At 36.8% G+C, this 24,003-nt stretch overlaps 1 protein-coding gene across 1 annotated transcript in view; it reads right to left on the bottom strand.

Annotated features, from left to right (window-relative positions):
- The window catches only part of LOC128861047 (proton-coupled amino acid transporter-like protein CG1139), a 107,158-nt gene extending 86,479 nt beyond the window's left edge, over positions 1-20,679 (bottom strand). The window contains exon 1 of the mRNA XM_054098929.1: positions 20,349-20,679. Coding sequence (XP_053954904.1) covers positions 20,349-20,414 — 66 coding nt within the window. The 5' untranslated portion in view covers positions 20,415-20,679. The remainder of the gene's footprint in view (positions 1-20,348) is intronic.
- Between the last annotated feature and the right edge of the window lie 3,324 nt (positions 20,680-24,003).

Here is a 24,003-nt window from a genome sequence, read left to right as displayed (position 1 = left end):
TGCAGCGCTGGCAACACTGCCAATGTGACAAGTAATGCAATTGATAGATTTGTTGACGATTTGCAAAAAGATTTGTTGCATTTATGAACGCGTTTTACACTAAAATGGAAGTATTATTGAGTTTAGTTGTTGACGATATATTTGAAGTAAAAAGTGATAGTTTTTTGGTAAATTTAAGAAAAAAGACGTGTAAAGCTAAAAAGAAGATCACATATAGTAAGATGTTCATTAAAACGAAAAATTCGCAAAAATAAATCTTTTTTTCCTAGTCGCTAATGCTTTTTAATTTATTGTGATTGTAATTCATTACTTTTCCAATTTTCAAAAAAAAAAAAAAAAAAAGTATTTTTTTCAAACAATTAGAAAATTTTCGCTGCGCGATTTGCCCGTCTATTTTCAAATCTTGATTCACTTTTTTTATTTCTTCCGCCACCTTATTCCACAAAACACTCTTTTTCCTCCTCCCTGAAGCAAATTCACTTTCCATGCTCAGTCGGACTCTGAGAAGCAACTTTACTTCCGATGTACTTAGATAATCGCTAAAATCAAGCAAAATGTAATAAAATATTGTTTTAATAACGTATATTTAATATATCTTTGCATTAAAAGCTAAAAAAATTAGTTTTATACTCACTTTTCATCAGACATCATATTAGCGTAATCAGCGGCAGTATTAAAATTTTTCCTGCAAATAATGCGTGACATTTGATACAAAAATGGCGTTTTGGAACGCGATGCATTTGCAGTACTGCCATATTTGCATTTCTGAACGCATTGCCAACACTGCAAAAGTACGTTGCGCATTATACTAATTTTAGAGCATTTTTGTATGTATGTAGATACATATCTCAATATCTGTGCCACCAATAGAATCCATTTTTTACAAGCAGTGCGTATTTTGAATTTGCATCAAATCAAATCATAAATAAATAAAATAAAACACAGTTTTCCGAAATTTCCCGACCCCAGGGCGAATCTTTATTGAAGAAGTATTTATTTCCTCAAAATCTTAGATATTTTAGTTACGAGCCAAATCGGACCTTAAAACTAACTTTTCGACATATCTTCATAATAAAAGATAACCAATAATACTCATATACTCCGTACATGTCGCATGTCGATATCGGATCAGCTATTTCGGAGAACAGCCTGAGCAAACTGGCAGACAGACAAAAAAAAGCTGAAAATATTTGTTAAGGTTTTGTTTACATGCCAATAAATAAGTAACTGACCTTAAGCAACCATTTTGATCATCAGAAAGACACTTCAAATTTATTATGTATATGCATATATGTTTCTATGCATATTTAAATATTAATTTTTCCTCATTTATATTCAATAGAGGTACATTCGCGTTTATATAAATTAATACAAAACACTTTTTATTTCGTATTATTTTTTTATTTATTAAAAGTTCACAGTGATGTTACTCGCTCTATGGCAAATCTTATAATGCCCTACTATCACTCAAGTGCGTTTTGGGAGACCTCTAATAGGTATGTATGTGCAAACGCATTCCGTTGCTTGTAGCGGGATAACAAGAGGCGTTATTTTGGGGAAATGCAAAGGCTGGGGAAATGCAAAGGCATACCGAAGCTATTTTGTTTTTGTAATGCGGGACGCTTCGATCAGCAACTGAAGTTATTGTTGGCAAATTAACTGTGTCGATAAACGCGTGTTCGAAGGTGCCGCTAAGCGGGGACATAGGTATGTTGTTGCTGAATTCTTATTGCAATGCTATGATCGTAACGCAAACGTACGATCAATACAAAATTAAGTTTGAGCACAAAATTGAGTGCCAAAGCAGAATTTGGACAACAGCCTGTGTTACTTTAACTTATACACTAATATACTCATATATTTTGCAAGTCGTTTTTTTCTGTTCACAGAGCTCAAGAACGGTACGACTGTTTGTTTTTCATTTTTGGTTACGGATTTTGAAAAAAAAAAATTAAAGTTTTTTTTTAAATGGAACTCGAGTTCTTCGAAAATCCTATAGAATCTAACTTGCACGACCACATAACAGCGATGCTTACTTGCAAATCCCAAATGAGAGCGCTCTGCTGCTGCTAATGTATACGCAATACAGCACAGAGAGTTATGTATGCCTACATAGAAGTGCTAATGTTAGTGACTATTGATTATTATGTTAAGTAACTAATATGAGATTTGTACTCCCACTTTTCCAATAAAAAACCTGTAAAGAAATTACTAAGAATTTGCCAACATTCGGTCTGAGAGAGGCAAATCTCTCAAAAAGTACCAAAACGTAAATATAGTATAGTAAGAACAAGCAAGTCTTCAGCAGCGCGATTCAAAAATGTTAAGCATGAAGAATTGTGAATTACACTGCTATCTGGGTATAGCTGCTCCCTTTTCTTATGTTAATTTGTTTTTATTTAAAAATTAGTCACAACAGATTTTTTTTTAATTCAACTATTTATCTGTTTATTGTTAGAGCTTATGCTTATGAACAGCTATTTTGCGACTTCCGCTCAAAATGAAATGTCATTTAGCGTTCTCACTTTCCCCTTCCTTACAAGTATTTTTGTTCGTGAGTTTTCTTTTTTTTGTTTTTTGGAAATAAATAATCCGAATGAGTCGACAATTCAAAGGATTGGTTTCAAGAAACTGGTTCGTTCGAGGATAAGAAAAGGACTACCAGACCAAAAAACTGAACGTTCTGCTGAGACTATTGCTGCTGTAGAGCAAAGTCAAGGAAGATATTATATGTAGATACCATGTTTGCTCATTAGGTATGCTGAAAAACTAAAATTTTAAGGGGAACTTTGCATTCTACGTCATTCGTTTTGTGATTCACAACATTTAGCTGTAGCTTAGTGAAACACAAAACGAATGACGTCGACATATCTGTCAAATTCGCTCAGAGCTGGATAGCGGTCTGCTATATAGTACACCCCTTAAAAACCTTTTTGCATGGAGCATGGAGCAAAAGTCATGGAGCAAAGTGTTGCTGGACAGCCGTCAACATCGATATCTCGACGTTCTCAACAATTACATATTCATGAGTCGACTGTTTGGCGGTTGGTGCGTGATTACCATTCTGAATTCACAGAGAGAACGTCGGTTCGAATCTCGGTGAAACCAAAATTAAGAAAAACATTTTTCTAATAGCGGTCGCCCCTCGGCAGGCAATGGCAAACCTCCGAGTGTATTTCTGCCAGGAAAAAGCTCCTCATAAAAATATCTGCCGTTCGCAGTCGGCTTGAAACTGTAGGTCCCTCCATTTGTGGAACAACATCAACACGCACACCACAAATAGGAGGAGGAGCTCGGCCAAGCACCTAACGGAAGTGTACGCGCCAATTATTTATTTATTTATTTATATACATTTATTGGAGTCTTACTAAATTAAAACCACTATCGGAAGGATTCATGATTGCGATCGATCTATATTGACGCCGTAAACTGAGCACTCAACTATTTAAAGTACGTACATAATTCTGGAAATCCACGGAGATTAAGTGAAGTCTACTAGGATAGATGAATCAGTTGTTAATCTGCGCGAATATTTATATATCAGAAAATGTTTGTCTATCACTTTCAAAAATGTATTGTTGTTAAGTGTTTTATAAGTGTTAAATGCATTCAGTGTTTCATTTTATTCGCAAGTTGGTTTCATTATAAAATAACAACTCATATTGGAAGCACCAAGATTTCACATACATGCAGTCACCTCAAAGTGAATAAAATGTTAGTGTATCGCACTATAAAACGTTACAATGATACTGATAGCATTGCAAAACGCTATGGAGGTGGGCCAAAAAAAACCGCAACAACGCCAGAAATGGTTCGGAAAGTGAAGGCTCGACTTGAACGAAATCCACGTCGAAGTGGAAGAAAAATGGCCAAAGAACTGAAAATATCGGAAGACAGCATTCGACGCATATTGAAAAATGAGCTTAAGGTCAAGACTTACAAGTTCCAAAAAGCACACGATCTTTCACCCAAGCAAAAAAAAGTTCGGTTCGAAAGAGCAAAGGAGCTGTTGCGCTTGCACGAACATGGCGAATTTCCTAACATTTCTGATGAAAAAAATTTCCCAATTGAGCAGTTCATAAACACTCAAAACGATCGTGTTTACTTGGCCGAACGCTCATACGAGAATTTGAGCCTACGTATGCCCACTCGAAGCAATTTCCCATCGCAAGTAATGGTTTGGGCCGCAGTGCCCCTGATGGACGCTCTCCAATCGTTTTTATCGAGCCTGGTGTCAAAGTGAATGCGGCTTATTATCGGGAAAACGTTTGAGAAACTGCTTTAGAGCCGTGAACACGCAAACATTTCGATCGTATACCATGGATATTCCAACAGTACTCGGCATTAAGCTCGTATGAACCAAGAATGGTTAAAAAACCATGTTCCACACTTCAAAAAAACGATTTTACGAGAATGGGCCAAAATACCTCAAGATCACATTCGTGCAGCATGCAACTCATTTTGTGACCGTTTGAAGGCTATAATCAAGGCAAAAGGTGTCATATCGAGCTAAAGTGAATATATGTTAAAATTGTAATAATTTGTTAAAGTTATGGTGTTTTGAACCTAACACTTCATATCGTTCACCCTGTATATGAAAATTAGTGGTGAGCTCGTAGAGCTACAGCTATTTTAAGATTGGCTGCATTTTTACTGCTGGGTATATATTCTGCAACAAGCGTTGAGAAGGTATTGTGCAAATATACATATCTCATTTTACATTTTTATCACTTAAATGATGTCGGTCTATTGGATGTTTTAGACAATAACTTTGCGACTATGAGTCATGCAATACAAAGAATTTGATTTCGTTTAAAATAGTTCTAGAGAGAAATAATGTAATTGATCATTAAATTGTTAGCGTCAGCACAATAATAAACACACCTTACTTATATATCAAGAAAGCGAAACATATTTAATTGCCTGTGATTATGTGTCATTATGTTACTAAAGCCATGAATGACTAATAAAATATTTGTTTTGCCTCCTTACGCTTCTCCACCGTCTAAGCGCAATTCTAGAAGAGTTCAACAAACTACTCAAGCCATTATTTCTAGTCTCATTCACAAAGCAAAAATCTGCTGATTCTACTAACCCACCAATAATGCGAGAGTCGCTCAGAAAACCAACTTGAGCAAAAAGTTGGAACAAACGCCAGGTGACGCTCTACGTCAGCTAATTCGAGTTCTATGTGTTTTTTTGTTTTTGGTTAGATCGACACATCTGTGATTAAAATTCCTAACAAAATTTTATCGCCATTGCTAGACATTTGTAAAAGTTGCGCCGCCTTGCGTAAATCTACCTCTGCACGTGTTTTCAATTTTTTTCAGTTTTAAAAATGTATTTGAATTTGCAACAACGAATTTGTATTAAATTTTGCGTTAAAAGTGGATTCAATAATGCGAAAACCTTAAAATGTTAAGAAACTGTTTCGGTTATGATACTATAAAGAAAATGGCCTTTTACGAATGGCATTAACGCTTCAATAGAGATCGTGAGTCCATCGAGGATGACGAATGTAGTGCCAGGTCGTCGGCATCGAAAACTCATCAAAATATCAAAAAAGTGAAAGAAAAATGTATCAATTACCTCAAACTCGCAGAGGACTTCAACGTTAATTATAGATCCCTTAAGGGCATTATAGTGGATGATTTGGGTTTGCGCTGTGTTGCTTCAAAATTGATTCCAAAAGACCTGAATTCATGCAAAAAAGAGATATACATGCGATCGTCAAAGACATAATTTGAAAGGCAGAACCCTATCCAATATTCATCAAACGCATCATGTTTGGAGACGGGACGTAGGTGTATGAGTACGACACGTAATCCAGATAGCAGGCGAGTGAATGGAGAGCTCAGAATGAATCAAGACCAAAAAATCATGTGATTTTCAGTCAAAAGAGGCCGCGATGCTCACGGTTTCATGGATGAGAACAGACGGTATTGTACATCTCGAATTTTTTTCAGAAGGTCAGGCGTTATGAGACGTTTACGTGAAGCAATCTGGCGAAAAAGAAAGGATTTGTGAGAAAACAACTCGTAAATTGTGCAGCCTGATAACGCACCCTCGCTCAGCGCCATCAGTATTAATGCATTTTTTACCAAGAAGGAAACAAATGCCATCTAACACCCACCGGATTCAACTGATATGGCTCCCTGCTGATTGTTTCTGTTTGATTGGATCAAAAAAACCATTACGGACATTACGTTTTAACAACGCAAAGGAAGTAATGGATTAATCGAGCACGGCTCCGAAAAAAGAGCTTCAGAAATGTTTTGAGGACAGGATCAAACACTTATACCAGTGTGATGAGGAGTATTTGAAGGCGACAATACCCATTTTGAGAGGAATAAAATTGTATTTTGAATTTTCTGAATATATTCCCGGAAGTTTTTGACCAAAGTGATAGCTTTATGATCATACCGCTCACTCATCTGTCGTTTGAGTCAAGGCTCCAGGAGCCGCCTTGTCACACTTTTTTACGTCAATGCAATGAGGTGGTAATTAGCAACTGTGGCTATGAAAGAGTGACTGCAAAATTTCAGCTCTGGCGTATCGGAAAATTTTATTTTTGGCCAAGTTTAGTTCAAAACCCGATGGCAAATACTGCGAAGTTTTGACAGTTGGTTCACAGCGCTGAACGGCTTTTGAAAGAACGGCAAAAAGAACGATCTCGAGGTTTGAATTACTATAAGGATGTTTATGCCTTTAAAATATATTTTTTCGAAATAATTCATTAGTAGAAATTCCAAGGATATTTAAATTTATTTGGACTGATGAAAATAACAGGAAATTTGTCTCACGTTTGATATCCAAAATAAAGTTATAGGGTGTATAAAATTATTTACAGGAATTTTTGAAGTGAAACTTCTTAGGCGTCGATGGACGAGCGAGAATGGGGAGTAAAATTTCAAGGCCATGAAACGTTTAGGGCATTTTCGTTCCGCGAGGGAGAAAAAAGATATAACGTAGAGGAAAAGGAGAGAGAGAGCTATATATATCTTAGATCCACTTTAGGCTATTTTTCCTGAGTTTTTCCTTGTGGTTGCTAATTTCTAGTGAGAAATAACACTGCCTACTTTTTGACGCTTGCTTGTTGGTGCAAACTTGTAGGAAATATATTTTTGGTGGCTACTTTTTGGCGTTATATTTTCCTTGGTGCCTACTGTTTGGGGCGTTTTTTGGTCCCCATTTTTTTGGCATTTTTTGGTGCCTACTTTTTGGCGCTTAAAGTGCTATCCATTCCGGTGCCATTTATTGGTATTGCCCTGCAGTAATTTGTGCCGTTGCTGTGGTCCTGGAATCGCTGCGTTTGTGCGGGTGATAAACGCTCGGATTAGTACGCGTTGTTGCCACGGTTTGTGTCCGGCATTTACCTACACCGGTCGACCCTTCTCCTTTTTTTGTAAATTTGTCCATTCATATTCTCTGCAAATGTTGTGAATTTATTTAGATATGTATATATTCTTCCTCTCTCTCTTTCTCTCATTCTCTTAGGTCTCTCCCTCTTTCTTTGTCTGCCTTGAAAGTTCCCCTTCTGTTATGTGTACTACGCTACACGCCCTTTTTTTTTGTAAATTTCTTCTGAAACTTTAAAGACCCTTTTAAAAATCAAATTGATGAGGAAATAAAAGAGCAATAGAACTTACTACCAAATAGATATTGAATGTAGAGCTGCACATGTATTCCAAATAAGCTGACTAAGTTGTTGTTGTAGCAGCATAAACATTCCCCATGCATGTATCGAGAATGTTGTTGAAGTGGCAGTCCTTAGTCGGATATAAATACGGCTCGTTCCAATAGCGTAAAGCCGACTGTCGTGGGAACGAGCATAACAAATGTTATGTGGGTCCCTGAGATGGCCAAGAAAAAAACGAATCGTAAATCAGTCGACTCCGCACTGTATATGGGCATTCCTTTTTCCTTAAGCAAGTTCTAGATTAGGTCATAGGATCATTCAGTCCACTAGTGAGTTCAGTAGATAGATCTGGTCTAAAATGCATAGACACAGACTTAGGCCTCTCATTCATCTCGACCGACTTTCCATTAGGGATGTAGTTGGGAGCATCACTGCCCACCAGGAACACATGGAAAATGTGTGTAGTTTCCCTCTAATGACTTTTGTTCAAGCGGCAGACTTGGGAGGAATTATTATTGCACTATAGAGATTTAATGAGAGCTTAGCTGAGACATATTTACTACATTTGGTCATACCTACCATACGAATGAAAAGAAAAAATGAAGAAAGGCTGCGCTGTTTGCATTTTTATTGAAAGCAGGGCAAACCTTAATTTCAAGAAGAAATTCCGAGATATTCAAAACAACAAATTTGAACAGTAGCTACGCACGCTTATAAAAAGCATTCATATCTTAATTATGTCTATGTAGGTATGTACGTATGTTCTCATATTTATGGTATGTAGTAAATTATTCGAGCATTGCAACAATGCTAAAGTTATCAAAAGTATTGTCACGTGGCGTATCAGCAATCAGTTCTTAAAATGATTTACCACCTGACCACTTGTTACGCTGATTATTCAATACTTCGGCTGTAGAGAGTTTGAGAAACGCCGCCCTGCTGATCAAAAATAAAAATGTCAAATGTCAAAAATGGCATTTTAATGTCAAATATATGTGCAGTTGTATGTTTGTATGTACCCGTTGACCAAATTAGTAGTTAATTTTAATTGTTAATGGATTGTTTGATATTCACATGTACATATGTAGATAGGAAGTTATTGCGTATAGTTTGTTTGCGGCTTAATTGCGTATAAGCAGTTGCCATCAAGGTAAGATATTTATGTTTTATACTGACAAATGATTAATTAAAATGTTACACACCTTTTATTTCAGCAGATCTAGCGATAGCTAATCAGCTGTCTACAGAAAATTAAATAAATACTTATACTAATTGACAGTTAAATAAATATTTTCAGTATTTCGAATTTCCCATAAGTACTTAGAGTCGTACTTATGTGCGTAATTGCCAAATAAGATTAGATAAAGATGTCTGGAGAAAAAGTTACATTCCGCTCCATATAAAATTTTGTTCTAAAATCATATATTTTTTTACATATTTTCTTCCCACATCCTGATTGCCGCTCAGTATCAAACCTCAGCCGAACAATATGAGTTGCCTTAAGGTGGTACGGCTATAGAAGTGATTTGAATGAAATTGCTTTTCATATTAGCAAAGCTCAATCTATTCAATGAAAAATGATGCATTGAAAAATGTGAAAGCACCTTTTATTTATAGCCAAATTAAACTTCAAACGCTAGAAAAATAAAAGAAAAGTATAAAGTTTAATTTTGGCACAAGGGTCATTTCTGCAATTTCGGTGAAGCAGTTTAGAAAAATTTTTAGAAAAAAAAGTATTTTCAGAACATCTCTCTAAAATCTTTTTTAATTGCATGTATGTATTCACGCTGGCGTCTGGATGAGAATTTTCTAACTGAATACGCAAGTATGTATGTATGTATGTATATGCAGCGGTTTGTCTTCTTTGTAATAGTGAGAAAAGAAATTAAATCAGCTAAGTCTGTTAGAGATAATAATTTATTGCAACAAAAAGCACTGTTTATAAATACATATGTAGTAGTGAGTGATACTTTGGTATGTTAAGCCGGTGAGAGTGCAGATGCCACCTACCTGTATGCTGGTTTGCCAAAGAAGAAGGAGAAATAAAATGAGAGCTTAGAAATAGAGCAGCGAGTTTAAGTGCATATGTACTTATGTATGTATGTCAAAGTTCAGTACTGCAGAATTTTTCTAAAAACTCTAACCCAACAGTTTGAAATTTTGATGAAGATTCGATGATTTATTTTTAATTTTGTTCAAACTTTGTAACTTATATGGGTTTTGTGTGCTTTTTATATGTTTATGTTTTATGTTTTATAAAAAAATAATAATAAAAAATAGACTCCTGCGATTCGCCTTGTATTAACGAGTGGAGAATAGTTGAAGCAACAGGTATAAATAAACTATTATTGGTAGCATTGGAAAAGTGTTGCAAAAAATTACATTTGTTTGGTACTCTTGATGAGTATTGATACGACTGTGTTCATACCGGCAATTATTTGTGGATTCAGCTCGTTACTTGTGAAGTTCGTGCTCTGTTAAGGGGGTAGTATGGTTAATTCGGTGTAAAACAAGCATATTTTTCGAAATTTTTTTTGTCGACACAGTTGATTTATTCAAAATTTTAAAATTACTTCATTATAAAGTCATATTTAAAGAATATTGTGTGAAATTTTCATTGATTTTTATGAAGAAATGAGTTGGTGGCAGCGAATCTTCGCGGACGTCTCATAAAAAAGTTTTATTGCGGTGTCCCTCAGAACTCATTACTGGATCAACTAAAATCAAAAAACCAAATTGATTTCATCAGCTAATAAAGTTTCGCAGGTAACAACGTCGATTTTTTTTTTTTTTTTTTTTTTTTAATTTTTTAAAGCGCTTTGAAGTCAAAACACCGATTTTTCATAAAAAAAAACTTGAAAACTTTGTTGTTTTAAAATATGACAAAATTTAAAAAAAAAAAAAACTCGACGTCATTACCTCGTGAATAAAGTAAAGAAACAAAAAAACTATTGGGAGGTTGAATTAGTTTTAAAGGTTTTTTTCGAAGATTTGGGGCTTTATTGTGAGAAAACGGTACAAAATATTTTATTTGAAGTATTGGCCATCGCTAGCTACAACTTTCGCCCATCTTTCGGGCAATTTCCGGATGCCCTTTCTCCAAAATTCTGGCCGCTGCTTGGCTATGCATGACTCAACCCATATTTTGGTAGCCTCGTACGAGGAGAACCGCTGGTCCGCCAAATCGAGACTCATATGCCGGAACAAATGATAATCGGAGGGAGCTATGTCTGGACTATACGGCGGGTGGGGTAACACTTCCCAGCCAAGCGTTCCAAGGTATTTTTTGACAGGTTGAGCAACATGCGGCCGAGCGTTGTCATGTTGCAAAATAACCTTGTCGTGCCTTTTTACCGTTTCCGGCCGTTTTTCTTTCAATGCCCGGCTTAAACGCATCAATTGCAGTCGGTAACGATCCCCCGTGATTGTTTCGCCCGGTTGGAGCAGCTCAAAATATACGACGCCGACCTGATCCCACCAAATGCAGAGCATGATTTTCTTGCCGTGAATATTCTGCTTGGCCGTCGACGTTGATGCGTGGCCGGGCAAACCCCATGATTTTTTGCGTTTTGAGTTATCGTAGTGGATCCATTTTTCGTCGCCAGTCACCACCCGATGCAAAAAACCCTTCCGATTTTGCCGCTCGATCAGCAATTCGCACGTAAAAAGTCGTCCTTGCCCAATGTCCTTGCTTTTGGATCATTCCCATCGCTTTTAGACGCTTGCAAACGGTTGATTTATCAACGCCCAATGATTCAGCAAGCTCTTCTTGGGTTTGGCACGAGTCCTCGTTTACCAATTCCCCCAATTCCGCGTCCTCGAACTTTTTGGGCTGGCCAAGACGCTCCTTGTCTTCGGTGTGAAAATCACCACTTTTGAATCGTCGAAACCAGTACTCACATATTGAAATCGACGGAGTATGGTCTGGGTAGGCCTCCTGCAGCAATTCACGGGCTTGGGCTGTATTTTTTTTCAAATTGAAGCAGAAAAGCAAAGCTTCCCGCAAATTGCGTTTCGACGGCACGAAAGTTGACATACTCGGAGCACGAAAACTCTGCGTTGTTTATACTTCAGCGAAATGACAGATACTGATAAACAAAGCCTAGGGATGAGGCTTTGTCATGAATATATATTCAGTATTGCCAACGCGATAAAGTGATAAATAGCGCCATCTGTGTGTCACCTTTAAAACTAATTCAACCTCCCAATAAATTTGAAAAGAATCGGTGCAGTAGATATGAATCTACAGTGGACACCGACCGTAAAAAAGGCAAGTGTGAGAAAAACGCGTTTAAAGATTTGTGAAGATTTTTACAGCGTGAAATCCGGTTGGAGAGGTAGATACTTAATCCTTTGTGTCTTTGTCAATTTTACTCTAATGCACTTCAAACTTTCACACAATAATCTTAAGATGTTATAGAATAATTTAAAAAAAATAAAAAAAAAAAATGAAAAAAAAATAAAAATACCATACTACCCCCTTAATAGTCTTTGGACTCTCGTTCTTCTAAATGTAGCCTAAAAACTAACGATTGCAAGGTATGTGAACGCGACGGCAACATCATAAGAGAATTCGAGCAGTTAAAGCAACAAAAACCTCCCTGTATAAAAGAGGTTAAATTAATACCTCTTGAAAGAGATTTGACAGCATTGAAAATAGTGAGTTATACGAGTTTTATAAGATATAACCGAACGCGCTAGCCGCTAATCTTGTTCGATAACTTTGTTGTTGCTTTCACGTGCAAATTTTTCGTCATGTGAGCAGATCCCAATTTAATAAACAAAACTTTCGTCGCGCTGATAATATTGTGGACACAGGTGTAGTTAATTACTTATATTGTATTCTAAACAATGACGGAGTTGTGAGCCGCGTAATTCATTTTATAATCCGGTTATTGAATTTTTACGTTTTTGCCCTCCAAAGACGCTCACTCTTTGAAACTCTTTTTATTTTTTTGGTTCGATATTTTAACGCAATCCCACTTGTTGAAGAAAAATCCAAATCACACAATAAACTGGCGGGGTCCCTGAACTATATTCTTGTTATTACTATTTAACCCTCAATGTGGCAAATATTTGGTAGGCACATTTTCTCTATATGAATCTGGTCACGCCCACAAATCATTTTTCTGATACTTTTTTTACTAACTTTACAAACAAGGGACTTGAAAATTGATTTACTTTACAAATATTTTATAAAACAAGAATTAAAAAAAAATATCACAATCATTTGCCGAATGGAGCGATTTATAAGCGAACATGTCTATGAATACAAATGTAAGATTTACGACTATATACTTATATAGTAATAAATATATATACATGCACTCGAATTCTGATAGTAGCTGGAGTATTTTGCATCCGGCCTGCAACCGAACCCTAGGAAATTTAGCGGATTACATACAAAGCATTACCATTCGGAGGTGCACAGGTTCGAAAATCCAGGCACGAAACACAAATCGATAGAAAAAAGTTGTTCTCCGAATGAATTTCTATCATGAAAAAGCTCTTCACAAAAAAACCATCTACCGTTCAGAGGTGGTATAAAACTGTAGGTCCCTTCATTTGTGGATAACATCAAGACGCACAGCACAAATAGATGGAAGAGCTCTGCCAAACACCCAAAAATGGCGTAATATTATCATTTAACCAAATTGTTAAAATTAGTTATCCAAATCAGTGCTATGTACGTCAATTTCTTCACTGCCCGCGAGACGTTGTGTTTATTGGATGAGAAGTTTGAAAGTTTCGTCTTTTTTTTCAAGTGGCCGATCGACTATTTTCTGTCGATCTATGTCAAATCTGTGGTGTATGCAGACAAACCACCGATTGCCGTTGCCGGTCTGAAGCCCAACACAACTGGCTTGCGCTCATCCAAAAAGAGGAGGAATAGCTCATTGGCAAACATTAGATTAGGTTAGGTTAATCGGTCTATACGGCCAACTCACTTATGATAAACCGTCCACTAGGCAGGGCTAATTTACTGCCAAAACATTGTTATTCGGACGTCGACGGATTGCCTCCTGATGTCCCCTCTTCAACACCTTCACAACGAGGCACAGATGCTCCCAGTAAAGGAGGACAATAAACTACTCAACAAATAGGTTTCTCCTTGCAGAGCCGCCTCACAGACACGTCAGGATATACTTCCTCAATTACGTCGACGAGATCCAGGACAAAAACGAACAAACATCTACTGGACCAGACAGTGTTTAGACAGACAATAAACGACATTCACCGGGAAATCATCACCCCCTTCTTAAGCTCCCGACCACCGAATGTCGTACTCGGAGTCCAACCATCACCTACAGCAGATGAAGAGATCCAGCTTCCCCGTGAGATCCACTTAACACTGGCACAATTATGTTCAGGATATTGTAGCAGGTTAAGTTCCTACTTATCCAGAATTGACCCCCACATACTAAGCATATGTCTTGCATGTGAAGGCACCCCACACGACACTAACCATCTTTTCACATGCCCCTTTAAACCCACTCAGCGAACACCCCTCTCCCTCTCCCTCTCCCTCTGGATCCAATTTGTCGAAACAGCATGTTTCCTGGGCCTGCCTTTAGATGAGTTAGACGAAGATGGCTGGTGATATACACTATCTTTTCAGGGCTTGTTTTGCTGCTACAACAACAACAACAACCAACTCACTTAGATCTTACAGGTCCGTTTTGATACCACTGTTCCGTAAGAGAATTGAAATAGTATCTACCTACCTAGAAAACCTGCTCTGATTTTCGCTAAGGTGAATCTTAGTGTATTTATTGTAATGTAATCAAATTCAGATGAAATAAAGAGAAAAATCTGTTAGCAATGCCTCTTAAACTACTTATTAGATTTAATTTCAAGATTCACGCGTTCTTCTTGAAAACCTCTCTGCTCCGTAGTTTTACCATCTCAGAATATAAGACGTTTTTCACGCCACATACACGCAGAGGATATACAAAAAATTATTGCTTGGAAAAGCTAGTCTCGAATGTGAATTCATAATAATTACAAGCACACTATCGAATTCCTGCTGGGTACTTAGGCACGACAGTTGTATTTCTCATGCAATTATTGTTCTTACGATAATTTAATGTTACGTCGACGCCAACGAATTAAGTCCCAACCAAGCCATAAACCTGTTTTACCAAATCTGAATTATGTTCAAATTTAAAAAGCACTGAGCGAACAAGCAAAAAAGAATTCAAAGGTCATTCATGTTTAAGCGAACAACCAACCAACCAACCAACCAACTTACGGCCAACTGCATTAGCGTTAGTGCCGATGATTTTATCAATTGAATGCTTGAAGTTATGGGTACATAGCCAGTTGGAGGTAGGTTTGGTATACTGAAAGTCTTAAATTGCAATTGTGGCAAATTTTGTCGTTGTGGCGCACCAACCTACCATTTGAATGCTTTAGGAAAACAAATTATTAAATTTAAATACTTTTATTTTTAAAATGAAGGTTTTTCCTTACCCATTTAATATGTTTTAATAGAAAGGTGCATGCATACATACATACATACATACGTACTTATATGCATAAGTACCTTTCAATTTTTTTGTATGAGTTTATTGCTTAGTTTTATTGCACAGTACATTGTTTTACTGTCTTGAGATTTTATTGGCGCACTGCAGTGTCAAAAATCTGCTGACTAATAATAAGGCACACGATTTTTGCTCCTTAAGTAGTAAGCAAACGTATTTATATCTATGCAAATGTTTGACATTCAATGCCACACACAATGACACACTTGAACCAAGTCAACTGAAACTATCTTCATTAACCCATTCCCGCCAGCTGCGCTTTAGAAATTGCAGGAAAATTGGCTGCTTTCCGAAAATTTCTACGGCAAACTATTACCGATTTTTATGAAGCAACAATTTGTGCGTTTCACTGGCAGTCGAATTTAGGCCTTACACTTTGTTTACTGCCACTAAATTTACATTTTGACATTTTCGCTGTGTCAAAGCCTTTGAAGGCACATAAAAAGTAAAGTAATAAAAAAGTGCATCGTGTTGATGCAAAAAATATTTTTAGTTAAAACATTTGCCGGAAGACAGCAGTAAATTTATTTTATCTAAGATTTTTAGTAAGTTGCTTTATATTTCATTAGTTGTGCGCGAATATTTGCTGTACTTTGTGCAGTTTGCGAATTGGATGTGTGGGGAAAAAAATGGAATATTATAAAAAAAAATACTTTTATCATATGGAGGACAAAAGTAGCAGGTGCAGAGAAGAATCAAAGAAATCCGTCAACGCATTATGTGCCACGGCGTTAGTAGGTTAATGGAAAATGTGTGAACTCATCTTATCGCTGATAAGCAGGAAAACGTAGGCATCATTTGGCTGGTGAAAATGTTCACGATTAAAATATTTTAAGTGCTTTTAAAATATTTGTTTGAGTTTGAAACTCAGAGTAGTTGAACAAAAATTGAAGTTTATGACATTTGCATGCGGATTTTTCTTTTTACAACTGAAGAATTCATAAACCTTTTTGCTATAAAGCAGCTGCGTAAGCATTTACGAGCGTCCGCTGCTTTCACGCAATTCGAAAAAGCAGCTACGTAGAAAAACTCTCTCTGTCTCTCCACTTGCAGATTGATTATGTTAATCTTTTATCTTCAATGTCAAGAACTAAGCAGTATTTTATATATATTTTAATATCACCTTATGGCATGCCAGTCGCACTGAATAAAAAATAAAATATGTGTTTGGTATAAAAGTTTTTTTGTACAATATTTTGTATCCAAATACATTCTGATGAAATTCTATACTATGAAATTATACTTCATGAAATTCGAAATATGTCAAAATTTCGCTTTGAAGAAATTCGTTAATAAAAATGCATCTTCAATCCATCATTCAAATCGTGTCATACTCTCATTACTGGAAGAGAGACGTGGGTTTATGAGTACGAAATGCAATCCAGACATCAAGCGAGGGAGTGGAGAGCTCAAAATGAGTGAAAACCAAAAAAAAACACGTCGCTTTAAATAAAAAAACAGAGAGATGCTCATGGTTTTTATGGATTACAACGGTATTGTACACCACGAATACTTGCTAGAAGGTGAGAGAGTTAATAAGGACTATTATTTCGGTGTTCGGAGACGTTCACGCGAAGCAATTCGCCGAAAACGAATGAATTTGTGGTAAAACAACTCGTGAATTTTGCACTTTGATAACGCAACGTCGCACAGTGGCATCATTACCCGTGAATTTTTTACCAAGAATGAAATGAATGCCATCTAACAGCCATCGGATTCTATTGATATGGCTCCCTGCATTTTTTTTTGTGTTTAAAAGAGGCAAAAAACCACTACGGGGAATGCGTTTAAACAGCCGAAAGAAAGGTTTGGAAAAATGCAAGGCGGCTCTGATGGCTACACCAAAAATAGAGTTCGAGAAATATTTCGAGAGCTGGATCAAACGCTGGTATAAGTGCGTTGGAGTTGATGGGGAGTATTTCAAGACGATAATATCCCTTTAGAGGGAATAAACTTGTATTTTGAATTTTCTGAATATATTCCAGGGAACTTTTTGATCGAGCTGCTATGTACATATGTATATACATACTGTAATAAAAGAGGTGCTAAATTCTGTATTAGGACATTCAATTGGGTAAAAATTGCGGCAAAAATGTGAAATAAATTCTGAATAGCTCAAAATTCGTTTGGGTTGGAAATTTGTATTCTCTGTCAAAACAATATAATGAAGAATTTTGACTATGTTAATTCTGAATACAAATTTATTTTTGTTCTTAATTCTGTATTTTTAAAGTAATATAAAGAAATGTAGGTTATGTTTTAAATAAAAAATAATAATATTTTGCAAAAAGAGGTGAAAACAATTAGCAACACAACAATAATAGCTGCGTTAGGTCATTGGTCAATGATCGGGATCCATATCATTGCATACAAATGCAACAACAATGATGTGATCCTGATAGCGATCTGTTTCAATTTATGATCCGTTCTGTTCGCTTTGCTTTTCGTTCCTAGTGTGGCAGCACAGCCTTTTGTATTTGGTTGCACTGACAAGTGAAATTATACGTACAAACGAATTCATATACCTACATTTATAAGTATAAAGGGTCTTTCAAAAGTGACGGCTAATTGTCAGTAGTTAGTGATTCCTTGACGGTACCTTTCTTTATATCATCTTCGCATTTGTAAGGTAGACAGATGTATAGATTTAAACGATATAAACTTATTATGAAAATGGTCGGTATTTAAGAACAACATAACGCAAAATTCGTGATTTTTTGAAAAATTTTCTAAAAAAATCATATTTTTAAGTCTAATTAGGAGGAATGTGGGACTATCGCAGCGGAATGGTTTGGTGTGTGACTAACATTTAGAAGTACTCGGGTTCGAAACCTCGCCCATGAAACACCAAATGACAAAAAAGATTTGTTCGCCCCTCTCGCCCAGGCAATGGCAAATCTCCAAGTGTATTTCTGCCACGAAAAAGCTCTTCATAAAAAACCAACTGCCATTCGGAGGCGGCATAAAACTGCAGATCCCGCTATTCGTAGAAAAATATAAGGATGCACTTTATAAAAAGCGGGAGCAGCTCGTCCAAACACGTCGTAAGAGGTGCATGCGCCAGGAATTCCATCACTCAAAATCAGTTTTTTTCATTTAGTAAAAGAGGTTATTTAAAACAAATTATTCACGCTAACGAAAGGTTTATAGTTTTTTATATTGTAAGTACCGTCGTAATAGGTCTATTTATAAGTTCGTGCGGTTTTACAACAGATGGCGTAACTTGATTATTATTCCATCGATCCACATTTCCAAACATTCATTGGAGAGCTACTGTCGTAAGGCACAAACGTCAGTATAAGTTTTTTATTTGAAGCGTAAACAACAATATTTTTACCACACTTGAAAATGTCGAATTTCGTGCCAAATAATGTGTTTTTGCGGGGAATTCTTCTTCATTATTTTAATATGAAGAAAAAAGCAGCCGAAAGTCATCGTATCTTGGTGGAAGTTTATGGTGAGCATGCTCTATCTGAGCGAACGTGCCAGAAGTGGTTTGCACGCTTTAAAAGTGGTGATTTTGGCTTGGAAGACGAAGAACGCGAGGGTGCGCCGCCAAAGTTCATGGATACCGAATTGGAGGAATTGCTCGATCAAGATCCGGCTCAAACGCAAGAAGAGGTTGCAAAAACTTTGGGAGTTGATCAATCAACCATTTCCAAACGTTGAAAAGCCATGGGAATGATCCGAAAGGTAGGCCATTGGGTGCCGTATGAATTGAAGCCAAGAGACGTTGAACGCCGTTTTATGGCATGCGAACAACTGCTTCAACGGCACAAAAGAAAGGGTTTTTTGCATCGAATTGTGACTGGCGATGAAAAGTGGGTCCATTACGACAATCCAAAACGTCGGGCAACGTATGGATACCCTGGCCATGCTTCAACATCGACGTCGGCGCAGAATATTCATGGCCTGAAGGTTATGCTGTGTATCTGGTGGGACCAGCTGGGTGTTGTGTATTATGAGCTACTGAAACCGAATGAAACGATTACGGGGGATGTCTACCGACGACAATTGATGCGTTTGAGCCGAGCACTGCGAGAAAAACGGCCGCAATACGCCGATAGACACGACAAAGTTATTTTGCAACATGACAATGCTCGGCCACATGTTGCACAAGAGGTCAAAACATACTTAGAAACGCTCAAATGGGATGTCCTACCCCACCCGCTGTATAGTCCAGACCTTGCGCCATCCGATTACTATCTCTTCCGATCGATGCAACATGGCCTGGCTGACCAGCACTTCCGTAATTACGATGAAGTCAAAAAATGGATCGATTCGTGGATTGCGGCAAAACCGACCGAATTTTTCACAAAGGGAATCCGTGAATTGCCAGAAAGATGGGAAAAAGTAGTAGTAAGCGATGGACAATATTTTGAATATTAAATTTGTAACCATTTTACGTCAATAAAGTTTCAAATTTCGAAAAAAACCGCACGAACTTATTCATAGTCCTCATATTTGACGCTTTTGAACTGAACAGTTGCAATATAACAGAAGCACGTAAATGTCAAAATAAATATTTCCATTACTGAAGATGTATTTTTTTATTAGCAAAAAAGTTATTCAAAAACAACTTTGGATGATTAATTTTGTGCCAACTGCTATGTATGTGCATATATTAAGAGAGCTGAAATAAATTATTCAAACAAAAATAATAAATCCTGCCTAATTAACAGGGTTGGGCATAGTGCACTAAATAATTAAAGCAATAAGCGGATAGTTAAAACACTGAGAAACTCAAGATTAAGTGACAATGAAACCCTTATTTTAACTACCCCTGAAAAATTAGTGGTAGTGCAAAATGCTCTGCCCTGGTAATTAATAGCACAAACTCGAAACGTTTTATAATTTTGCTACATTCGTTTCGCTCATTTCGCTTTTCACTTTCCAAAGTTTTACCGTTATTTTATTAAAATTGTTTGGCCAATACCAGAGTTGCATGGCCCTCGAGTATTGAATCAAGTTTCATCGAAGCACGTACCGGTTGGCATTCGCAGCCGATATTTGTTAAAATTTTCAGTCTTATAATTTTGCAACAACGTTGTGTACGCCCCATTCCCCACACATATATACACATGCACAAAGGCTGGCATCTTTTAGCAATTGTCCATCTATCTGTCAAAAATGCAACTGGCTCTAACTGTCAAAGTTCGACTTACATTCTCCACTCGTGCACTGCCATTAGTTGTGTTGTTGTGCTGCGTTTTCGTCGCGACCACAGTCATCCTGTTGTTTACTAAGGTACGTTCAACTCGCGCGCAATTATTTCATTCAAAACACGAAAAAGCAAAAAATTCACCCGAAAACAAAAAATGCATATAACGAATTTCGCCCGAGTTCGCCCGCCTCTTTTAAATTTTTTTTTAATTAAGTCACTACTTCTTTTTCCTTTGGTTTTTGGTTGTCACTCAAACGTTTTGCCAAACGGGTTGGCCAGAGTTACTAAATAGCACAGTGTGATGTTTATTGTTTGCACTTCTAAAGTAGAATAAATTTAATTTCTAGCAAATCTTACAAACCTGCCGCCCCATTGCACATTCCACTCAAAGTTAACAGAAAGATAATCAAAAAACAAAACATAATAATACAGCAAGTAAGGAAGTGCTTAACACGGCACGGAACGAACTTTATATACCCGCGCATATTTAAGTAAAATTTAATGTTGGGTCGAGTGAACGGAAACTTAGACTTGAAATATAAAAAGTGGGCGTTGTTTTTTATCCGAACTCCAAAATATTTGAGTCGGGTGTAAATGCGATGGGGGACACGTGCACCAAGTTTGGACACTTTTTAGTAAATCGCTTTCGCTGCACGCATTTACCCAAAAGTGTGCATGGAAGTGCTAATTTTTCAAATTTTCCCGATTTAAAAAGGCTCGCCACTTTTTTAGACAAGAAAACACCCGTCAGATGAAAAAAAATCCAAAAACTCAGGGCCATTTTTGAGCCAGTTCCAACTTGCACTTTACTGCACAAATATTCAATAGACTATAAAACTGCATACTCAAATTTTTTCAAATACTAATTAAAATGATTGGAGCAATCAAAGATCACAGCGAGTGGCGCATAAGCTGGAACGACGGGCTAGACCAGGATATAAATGGCGAACATTTTATAAGTTTCATCAAAGCGCACCGGTTAAAATGGCCGAGTCATATAACAAGAATGGACAGTACGAGGGCGCAGAAGAAAATTGTAGAAGCCAAAACGTACAACACTAGAGCAAGAGGAAGACCGAGAACTAAATGAGCCGACGAACTAGAGGAGGGCATCAATAAACTTGGGATGAGGAATTGGAAAATGTCGCAAGCAATCGAGATGTATGGAGGTCGCATGTACAGCAGGCCGAAGCTCACAAAGAGCTGTAGCGTCAAAAGATGATGATGATGATGATGATGAATTGCAGTGATTGAACTTTTGCTGAAAATTATATTGTAGATTTGTTTTTAATTCCACAAAGTTGGAAACTAGGTTTTAAATGGTTTTCGTAACAGAATGAACTATAGTTTCATTAAATAACTAATAAGTTAATAAAAATATTTTTTATAAAAAACTAGCATTTCCCAGTGGGCTTCGCACCACCATACATAAAATGTTTTTTTATATCGCAAGAAATTTTTCATATTAAGTTTTCTTTATAGAATTCGTAAAATGTTTAAACAGTTGAATTAGTTGATTTTTTTCATTCAACATACTTTCTAAAGATGTCACAATAGCCTTTTCTGTACTTTTTTAAAATTTGATTGTGGTGGTCACCTACATATAAATGAAATAGCCGATAAAAACTTGTAATTGAACTTTGACTCTTTAATTTCCATTTCAATTTTTTACGCTAAATAAATTATGCTAAAATAAATAAAGTTAAAAATGTTTTTCCAGTTCCTCCTGGAGAATTCAAATTTTTATTATATTTGCGTCCAAAATGACTTGCAATTCGATAAAAAATTAATGCGAAAGTTGATTGCATCGCAAAATAAAATTGTTTTCTTGAGGGCGAATCATCAATCGATACGAATAAAAATTCATCGCACTGACGGTTTTCGTTGATTTTTGACCTGCGATGCAAAAATTAATTAGCGTATGAAAATTATTTAAAAATCATATTTAAACAAAAATAAAATGTGTATGTACCAGTTGTTGGATTTATCATTGGTATGTTGATATGATAGCCATCGTCCCCTCTCCAAAACAAAATGGGGTATTGCAATGCATCATAACAGCGATGGAGTTCTAAAATACGTTGTTATTGCTCAAAACAATATCTCGTGGCTGAAACTGTAACAACAATAGCTACTTCATCAATCGTTGGTACATTGAATCATCTGGCGTGCTCCCAATTGGTGTTTTATCGGCTTTTATTATGATTTTGTGGCCATCGGTGGGCATCAGATCGAGTGCCACTTTGAACAATTTCACCAATTCATTGTGTTGATGGAACATTGTTTGCAATTCATTCACGATTGATCTTCTCGTATTCGTCGAAATTGCACAGCGCTGATCTAATTCACGATTCTCATCACCAATAAAATATATTTGCAAAAATTGATGGTCACCATCTGGGAATGGTAGCAAAGACCCAGTTCTATGGTATATTTGACCTTGAATCTGTAAAGTTCGAGAAATAGATGTAGATAACGGATCTCAATTTTTAAAAACATTTTAACTGGTTGTAGTACATAAGAATGCAATCTCTTAACCTGAAGGCGAGTTCCCAATTGGTCTATATCTGGAGTCCTTAGTTACCCAGCGAAAAGAAAAGTCCTCTTTTCATTAGCATTTATCAACAACTTACAATGGATACTCATGTGGTTCAAACACATCCTAGGGCTATCCAGGTCCACGTTTTGGTCTATATCTCGAGACCCTAGTTAAGGAGGGGCATTAAAAATACTCTATACTATAGCAATCATCAACAGCTCCCATTTGCTACCCATATTGTACAAACACATCCTAGGGTTACCCGGGTTCACGTTTTGGCCTATTTCTCGAGACCCTGGTATCCGATTCTTAAAATTTCAAAACACAACAGCTACCCATATTGTACGAACACATCCTTAAGTTATCGGGGTCCACATTTTGGCCGATATCTCGAGACCCTAGTCACGGAGCGGCATCAAAAATACTCTATACTATAGAATCATCAGCAGCTCCCATTTGCTACCCATATTGTACGAACACATCCTAGGGTTACCCGGGTTCACGTTTTGGCCTATTTCTCGAGACCCTGGTATCCGATTCTTAAAATTTCAAAACACAAACCATCTACTGAATAGTCCAAATAAAGCCTAAAAATTTGGTTTGGATAGGTGAGCCCGTTCTTGAGTTATAAGATTACCAAGGAAATGTAACTTCTTTTTATATATATAGAAGATGAAATCAGAAGCAATAAATTGTCACAACTTGTCAAAAGCTTCCGGTGCCATAATTATGAAACGCACTGTATTTGTCTATATTGCCTGTCTCTATTCCATTATTCTGTTACATACAACCGTTATATGAAGAGAGCTAGAATACCTTTGTGCACAAGTGCGCGTGGTATAACAAACCAGCCACCTCAGCGCATGGAAGCTACTTAAAACAATTAAGCAAAATCAGAATCCAAATAAAACATTGATATTCACTCAGTTATTCACCTGGGAGTGAGCGATCGGCGCAAGAGAGAGCCGCTGCACACACACACCTGCAACTTTACTCACAACTAAGCTTTGCAGATTGGAGTTAATTTTCGTTTTCTTTTGACATTTATGGGTTAATTTTTCTACTCATTTAATTCGACATCATTTGTTAGAGCGCCTATTTTGAGTCATTAGTAAGT

Source organism: Anastrepha ludens, chromosome 4, assembly GCF_028408465.1.
Source record: "Anastrepha ludens isolate Willacy chromosome 4, idAnaLude1.1, whole genome shotgun sequence".
Classification (NCBI taxonomy): domain Eukaryota; kingdom Metazoa; phylum Arthropoda; class Insecta; order Diptera; family Tephritidae; genus Anastrepha; species Anastrepha ludens.
This window is presented reverse-complemented; position numbering and strand designations above follow the sequence as displayed.